This window comes from Colobus angolensis, unplaced genomic scaffold (genome assembly GCF_000951035.1).
Source record: "Colobus angolensis palliatus isolate OR3802 unplaced genomic scaffold, Cang.pa_1.0 Scaffold157, whole genome shotgun sequence".
Taxonomy (NCBI): Eukaryota; Metazoa; Chordata; class Mammalia; order Primates; family Cercopithecidae; genus Colobus; species Colobus angolensis.
Window position 1 is genome coordinate 708,764 of NW_012114677.1, and position 8,695 is coordinate 717,458.

At 49.1% G+C, this 8,695-nt stretch overlaps 1 protein-coding gene across 3 annotated transcripts in view; it reads left to right on the plus strand.

Moving 5' to 3' along the window:
* The window catches only part of ZFYVE28 (zinc finger, FYVE domain containing 28), a 151,145-nt gene that overhangs the window by 92,188 nt on the left and 50,262 nt on the right, over positions 1 to 8,695 (plus strand). For all 3 annotated transcript variants that reach the window (XM_011936754.1, XM_011936755.1, XM_011936756.1), the window contains one exon: positions 7,151 to 7,252. In XM_011936754.1, coding sequence (XP_011792144.1) covers positions 7,151 to 7,252 — 102 coding nt within the window. The remainder of the gene's footprint in view (positions 1 to 7,150; positions 7,253 to 8,695) is intronic.

An 8,695-nucleotide genomic window follows, 5' to 3' on the forward strand; every position in this document is an offset into this window, starting at 1 on the left:
GGCAATGGAGAGGGGGATGAAGCTGAACGGGCTAGAGGCAGAATGCTGTCGGATTAATGCTGGGATTACAGGCGGACCACCACGCCCAGCTAATTTTTGGATTTTTAGTAGAGACAGGGTTTCACCATATTGGCCAGGCTGGTCTTGAACTCCTGATCTAGTGATCCACCTGCCTTGGCCTCCCAAAGTGCTGGGATTATAGGTGTGAGCCACTGCACCCAGCCGGCAACCTTATCTTATATGTGGAAAACCCTACAGACTCCACAAAAAAACTGTTAGGACTAATAATGAATATAGTAAAGTTCCAGGACACAAAATCAACACACAAAAATTAGCAGCATTTTTATACACTAACAATATACTATCTGAAAGAAGAAATCAAGAGAATAATCTCATTTACAATAGCTACAAAAAATACTAAGGAATAATTTTTATCACGGAGGTGAAAAACCTGTGCACCGAAAACTATAAAACACCAATGAAATCAATTCAAGAAGGCACATGAAAGATATTCCATGTTCATGGATTGGAAAAATTAATAGTGTTAGAATGTCCGTACTACCCAAATAAATCTACATGTTTAATGTAATCCCTTTCAAAAGCCCAACATCATTTTATTTATGAAAAGAGAAAAAATCCTGAAATTCATATAGAACCATAAAAACCCACAAATAGCCACAGCAATCATGAGCAAAAAGGACAAAGCTGGATATACCACACTACCTGATTTTAAACTTTACTACAAAGCTACAGTAATTTTAAAACAGCTTGGAATTGGCAAAAACAAAACAACAGGACACCTACCAGTGGAACAGAATAAAGAGCCCAGAAATGAACCCAACTAATTTTCAACAAAGGTGCCAAGAAGACAAGGACAGCCTCTTCAATAAATGGTGTTGGGAAATCTGACATTTTCACATGTCAAAGAATGAAGCTAGACCCTTATCTCACACCATATAAAAAAATCAACTCAGAATGGATTAAAGAGCTAAATGTAAGACCAGAAACTCTAAAACTACTAGAAGAAAACTTAGGGGAAAGACTACACAACATTAGTCTGGGTAGTGACTTTTTGGATTTGGCCCCAAAGTGCAGGCAACAGAAATAAATATAGATAAACTGGATTACATCAAACTGAAAAGCTTCTGCACAGCAAAAGAAACAACAGGGTGCAGAGACAACCTATGGATTGCAAGAAAATATTTACAATTCATACATCTGATGGGTTAATATCCAACATATATAAAGAACTCAAAAAATTAAACAGCAAGAAAACAACAACAACAACAAAAAATGGGTAAGAGACTGGGTTTGGTGGCTCATGCCTGTAATCCTAACACTTTGAGATGCTGAGGCAGCAGAATAGCTTGAGGCCAGGAGTTTGAGACCAGCCTAGACAACATAATGAAACCTCGTCCCAACGGCAAAAAACCAGGTGTGGTGGTGTGTGCCTGTAGTCCCAGCCACTTGGGAGGCAAAGGCAAGAGGATTACTTGAGCCCAGGAGTTCGAGTTTGCAGTAAGCTATGATCACGCCATTGAATTACAGTCTGGGCAACGGAATGAGACTGTCTCTTAAAAGAAAAATGAAAAAGTAAGATTTAAAGGCAAGGGGAAAAGGAAAAAATGTGAGTAAGGGAACTGAATATACATTTTCACTGAATTTTTTTTTTTTTTTTTTTTTTTTTTTTTTGAGACGGAGTCTCGCTCTGTCGCCCGGGCTGGAGTGCAGTGGCCCAATCTCAGCTCACTACAAGTTCCGCCTCCCGGGTTTATGCCATTCTCCTGCCTCAGCCTCCCGAGTAGCTGGGACTACAGGCGCCCACCACCTCGCCCGGCTAGTTTTTTTGCATTTTTAGTAGAGACAGGGTTTCACCGTGTTAGCCAGGATGGTCTCGATCTCCTGACCTCGTGAGCCACCCGTCTCGGCCTCCCAAAGTGCTGGGATTACAGGCTTGAGCCACTGCGCCCGGCCTTCACTGAAGTTTTTAAAGCCATGAATATATTTTTGCACAAACGCTTTTATCATGTGCAGTCATTTTTTTTGTAAATGATTTTTTGTAAAGCCAGCAGATGCAGGTTAGAGTGATGTTTTCACCTGAGTATATGACAGAAAAATGTTTGAATCATTATTAGTTTCCTGTACTGGCAGTATTAATCTGAAAGAAAGTGGTTGAATAGAGAATAGTAAGAGCAAGACCATTTAGTCAGTACTTTGACATAGGGCTTGGTCATTTGCAACAATAAATTTGTTCATTGGCAGGATTTCCCACCAAGTTAGAATAGATTCTATGCTATTTGATAAAAGATAGCAATAATAAAGTTTTTTTTTTTCTCTTCAGCATTTGTTTTAAGAGAAAAATCCTGAAGCTTGTAGGGATTTCTGATGCCAGGAAACCATGAAACGTGAGAGTATATTTAGCAATCAGGGTAACTTAGCTCATGGTAATTGGCACGTGTATAGTTATAATTTGCATTCTAGTTATTTAAACTGAGATATTCTTGATCAGGCTGAACACACTGTGAGTAGAAGATTGCTTTCCCCGAGAAATAAGATAGAGTCTTTGGAGGATGGCCTTGGTAAACTGGTAGGTCAGCTTCCTCTGGATTTTGGCGATTTCTCTAGTTCTTCCATCATTCCTCAGGGCCCTGGCAATTTTCTGAGTAAGTCACGGGGTTCCGGTTGACTTTTCTTTTTCCCTGAAGGTTTTCCCTAAAGTTTTTATTTATTTTTCAATACAAATGGAAAGATGTCTTTGGTTTTATCTACCCCTGGATACAAGACGCCATCTTGGCATTACGTGGGGATTCGTGAAGGTATTAAAACGGCCAGAGCTTCTTCCTGCTACTATGGTTCTCCAGTTATACACAGGTTCCTCTGTGAGTAACACTTCTTAGCAGATGGAATTTCCTCTGACATGAGGACAGTGGTTGATGAAAGCCAGGTCATTTTTGTCATCTGGGGAGGACTGAAGATCAGTTGAATGTACCTCAGTACCTCAAAAGCACCTTCAAATGCTTCACCCAGCTTGTCTTGTTCAACACAAGTCTTGCTTCATTGAATGGATGATTCTCCCCATCAGTGTCCAATGTAGCATCCACTGTACAATGTGGATACAACCTTCCCTGTCCTCTGAAATGCACGTCAGCACCACCCTGCCGTGAGTATTTTAAAGATGAGATTAGCATTTAAATCAGTAGACTCTGAGTACAGCTGACGACCCTCCGTGATGTGGGTGGGCCTCATCCAGTTCGTGGAAGGCCCTGAGAGAAACAGACTGAGATCCCCAAGTAAGAGGGAATCCGGCTGCCAGACTCCTTGGATTGGAGCTGCTGTGTCAACTCTTCTCTGGGTCTCCAGCAGAATTTGGACTTGCCAGCCCCCACAATTGCATGAAATAATTCCTTAAAATAAATCTTTCTCTCTTGTTCTGTTTCTCTAGAGAACTTTGATACAGAGGGTAAGTCTTCCTGTTCTCAGATTTTTCAATGGATTTGACATCAAAAGCACCACCACAAAAAGACGAGAAACTGGACCTCATCAAAATTAAAAATTGTGATGCATCAAAAGACATTATAAAGAAAATGAAAAGACAACCTAAAGAATATTTGCAAATCATATATCTGATGAAGATTTAATGTCTAGAACATATAAAGAACGCTTTCAACTCAACAACAAATCGACAAACAACCCAATTTAAAAATGAGTAAAGACTTGAATAGACATTTCTCCAAAGAAGATATACACGTGGCCAACAGGCACATGAAAAAGATGGTCCACATCAGTGGTTATTAAGGAAATGTAAATCAAAACCATGATGAGATGCCACTTCACACCCACCAGGATGGCTGTAATTAAAAAAAAATGGAAAAGAACACGTGGTGAGAGTGTGGAGAAGTCAAAACCCTTGGATTGCTGGCAGGAGTGTAAAACGCCGCAGCTGCTACGGAAAACAGTTGGTGGTTCCTTAAAAAGTTAAACATAGAATTATATGATCCATATGGTCATACCACATACCCTTCTAGGCATATACCCAAGAGAGATGAAAACATATGTCCGTGAACAAACTTCTACACGAATGTTTATGGCAGCATTATTCATAATAGCCCAAAGACAGAAACAATCCAAACGTCCACCCGTGGATGAATGAAGAAATGTATGTGCAGGAACATTCGCCACGTGCCACAGCATCATGAGCCTTGAAAACGTGGTGCAAGGTGAAAACCGGTCACAAAGGTCACGCATTACGTGATTCTGTTTACATGAAACACCCAGAATAGGCCAATTCAGAGAGACAGAAAGCAGATGAAAGCAGATGAGGGATTGCTATGGCTGAGGTGAGGAAGTCAGTGGTGATTGTTAAACGGGTGTTTTCTGGGGTGATAAAAACCTTTTGAAACTAGAGAGGTGATGGGTGCACAGCACCATGAATGCAGAAAATGCCTCAGAATCGTACCCTTTAAAACAATTGTTTGTTATATGAATTTCTTTGAAAAAAGAAAAGGGAAGACTGGCCACCCCCACTTCCAGCAGGGCCCAGCTTTCTCGCCTGCTCACCTTAGCTGGATCTGGGCCAGGCCCCTCACGGTGCCCCCACACCCCTGGCCACACCGAGACCCCGGGATCCAGCCTTCCAGGCTCACTGGTGGGTGACTGCCTTACCCCTGCTCGTGGCAGCGTGGACACAGGCCTGGGTGGCCTGTCGGGCTGTAGCCATGGGCAGCAGCTGCATCAGACCCACCATTTCTAGCAATAGCTCATTCCCAGGCCTCATTCTGGGCCCCTTCAGCCAGATTCCTACAAGTGCCAGGCCAGGTGCAGAGACAGATGCTGAGCCTCTGGCTGCTGCGTGGGGGCTGCTCCCCACCTCTCCCCACCTCTGGCCCCCACACCCCATTACTTCAGCACCTGGGCCTGATCTCCCGTCCCACGGGCCTTCTCTCTGTAGTTCGGGCACCTGCAGAGTCGCTGAGCGGCAGGGCTCGGCCACCGTGGAGTGCTTGGCCCTTCGTCCAGCACGCAAAAGCCGACACACGGCTGGATGCAGGGATACAGCCCAGGGGTCCTTGGGTCCCCGCAGGCTCCCAGGAGGAGGTGGCACAGCAGCCTCCGGGTCTGAGCCTCCTGATGAACGAGTTCTTTTCTGAGGACCTGGGCCAGCAGCTCTCATGGGCAGGCCTCGTTCCCCCACTCCTGCTGCCTGCCCTGGGGGGCAGCTGAGTCCTTCCTCGGCCACGCTGCTGCCAGGAGCAGGCAGGAGCGAGGTTTCCAGACGGGCAGACGTTGGGTACATGGGTCATTGCGGGGCTGAGTCCTATGCCCAGCAGGGAGGGAGCTCTACTGGGGTTGGGGATGACTTCCCTGAGGCCCGGCTGTGGAGTCAGGGCTGCCCCCTTCCCTGCTCTGTTTCACTCTGCCTTTGTCCTGAGACTGCCTGATTCACCCATAGAGTTAAGGCTCGGTTTGGGTAATTGTCCCTTGAATACTGTTCGTTTAATCAGGACAGGCAGCTCATGTAAGAGCCACAAAGGACACCAAGCAGAATGGAAGGCTGGCTGTGCTGTCCCCTCACCCACAGGGGGTCAGGACACAGCCTCCTGCCCAGCTGAGCTGGCCACTCCACAGGGCCTGGCGCCCCCATGCCCTGGAGGCAGCACTGCACATACTTCTCCTGTGACTTTCAAATCTTTCTTTTTGCACATGAAACCCAACAATTTTTAGGGAAAACATTCCCTTTGTCCAATTTCCTTTATCAGCCTTTCTCACTGAGCTGGGTGTGTTACACAAGGAGACTGTCCCTGAGCTGCCGGGGACTCGGTGTTGGATAGTGTTGGCTGGACCTGACCTTGGTGTCACGTCTGCTGAAAGAGACAGGCTGGTGGTGCTCCATTTACACAGACAAGCCCACATGGCCCTTGTCTGTGCTCTGATGAGGAAGAATATGATGATGAGGGACAGGGGACGGTTTCGTGGGTGGATACTCCCCAGGCATCTGAGACATGGTCTGGTCCCAGGAGACCCAGGAGGAGGCACCCAGAGCAGGTCCTCTGGGATGGGTGCTCTCAAGGAGAGACGGGCTGAGACATGGATGATCAAGACACACTCGGAGCTGGGCAGGGCTGGACGGTGCACAGAGAGGAATGGGGGCCGCCAGAGGTGGCATCTGGGAAGCCTGTCCAGCAGGCCTTGAGCCAGACTCTGGGGTAGGGACAGTGAGGAAAACCGGCCTCAGCCACATGGGGCTGCAGTGGGGAGGGGAGCTTCTGGGGGCATGGTGCGCACCACGAGGGAGGTGGGTCCTGTGTGGGAGATGAGGGGAGGCTGCTTTGGTCTTGTAGGGTGGTGGAGCATTGGCCAGGCTGCAGGAAGGGAACCCGTGCGGGGCCTCAGCTCACACCTGCAACTGGTTTTGCTTTTGGAGAAGTTGGTTCCAGGTCCAATTCTCATAAGGCTCTGCAGATAAATTTAACCACAAATCCAGTTTTTTTTTTTTTTTTTTTTTGTGAGACAGAGTCTCGCTCTCTCGCCCAGGCTGGAGTGCAGTGGCCGGACCTCAGCTCACTGCAAGCTCCGCCTCCCGGGTTTACGCCATTCTTCTGCCTCAGCCTCCCGAGTAGCTGGGACTACAGGCGCCCGCCACCTCACCCGGCTAGTTTTTTGTATTTTTTTAGTAGAGACGGGGTTTCACTGTGTTAGCCAGGATGGTCTCGATCTCCTGACCTCGTGATCCACCCGTCTCGGCCTCCCAAAGTGCTGGGATTACAGGCTTGAGCCACCGCGCCTGGCCACAAATCCAGTTTTTATAACTTGCAAGAAAGTAGGTTTTGGTAACAAACCTTGAGGCGAATTTATCTGATTGCAGCACCGATGTGTGCAGATACACTTTTCTGATTACTTTACGACCCCTCCGATGAACACAAACTAATCAACTGCAAAAGAGGATGAAGTCTGGGTAATAATTTTCACTGCTTTTTTCTAAGCTTATTTATGATGCAATCACACAAGGCAAAGCGTGAGGCGGCGGCCGTGCTGGGACAGTGACGCTGCAGAGTCCCAGCGGCCGTGGTTTTCACAGGTGGTTAAGTTGGGCTGTCCGCGGCACCTAGGGGGCCACAGGCCTGACATCCTGGCTTTTGTGTCTCAAATGCAGTGGCCTCGTGGTCTATGCGGACGGACCCCTGAACTTGGACCGCAAGGCGGAAGACATGTCCGAGCTGTTCCGGCCCTTTCACACGTTACTGCGGAAAATAAGGTGGGGATGGAGACAGAGGAGGTGGCGGGGGAGGGGGACGGGAGGGCCACGGTGGGCGCTGAAGTCATGTTTAGCTGCTGCCTCCAGGTCCTCCTCCTCTCTGCGAGGAAGGATGGGCCAGTTAATATTCCTGGTGACGGGGGTGCTCACAAACGACCCAGGGGGGTCACAGAGTCCTGGCTTTTGCCCCTGCCTGGGCATTGCATGGGGTGGGCGCTCTCTTGGGCTGAACTGGGGGAGTGAACCTCACACTTCCTGACATGGTGCAGGAACAGCTAACTATCCCCACTGTCCCCACCATCCCCACCGTCCCACTGTCCCTACCGTCCCCATTTTCCCCACAGTCTCCAAAGTGCTCGCTTCTGTTGGAGTCGTGGTGCTCTTCCTATGCCCTTCGTCTTTAGTTACTGGTTTACGTCTGTGTCCACATGGGGACCCCCCCTTTTGAAACATGATGCCTTCCCTTCATATGGGCCAAGGGCTTTGCTGGGTGGCCTGAGCCGACAGAACCCAGCTGTGGCTTCCTGGAGGGATGGGGGCCACATGAAGCCCATGGCCGCATGTCCTCCGTGTGCCACCCTGGCTCTGTGGCCTGGGACAGCTTGGTATTTCCTACTACGGCCCCTGATCACTGCAGCCAGGTTTCCTTCGGGGACCCAGAAGCCTAGAACTCTGCCCCATGAGGGCCAGAGGTCCCGTGAGTCCAGACAGTGAAAAGTGACCCCATGTGCTGTGGGCTGCCCGTCACCCTTGCAGATGGGGTTGTGAGCTCTTGGGGCCTTGGCAGGTGGTCCTTGGCGTCAGTGGGCTGAAGGGCAGGGGTGCTTGGTTCAGTCCATGTTTCATCTGGGAGATGGCTGTCGTTGCTTCCCTCCTGCTTGGGAGGGATGGGACCTCTGGACCTGGAGGTCGCAGTCCCATCCTTCCTCGAGTGACGTGGAGGAGACCACAGCGAGGAGAGGCACAGATGCCACCTAGACCGGGAAGGCACATGCACCTCCCCACCCCACATATGGGGGTCTTACAGGAAAGGTGGCGCAGGCACTGGGCCGTGGCTGGAGAATGAGCCTCCTGGGCAGTGTGAGGCCGGAAGGGAGCCCAGGCCATGCAGGAGCGGAGTGGACGTCCTGGGAGCATATCCGCCCTTGGCCTACATGGGCAATGGAGAGGGGGATGAAGCTGAACGGGCTAGAGGCAGAATGCTGTCGAGGGATTAATGCTGGGATTACAGGCGGACCACCACGCCCAGCTAATTAAAAATTTTTTTTGTAAAGATGGGGTCTTGCCATGTTGCCCAGGCTGAACTCCTAGGCTTAAGCTTTCCTCCCGCCTTGGTCTTCCAAAGGGTTGGGATTACAGGTGTGAGTCACCTCACCTTGCGGAAAGCTGTGTGGATAGAACATGACTCTGCTGCCCACCCTGGGGCCCTGATGTGGGGAACCT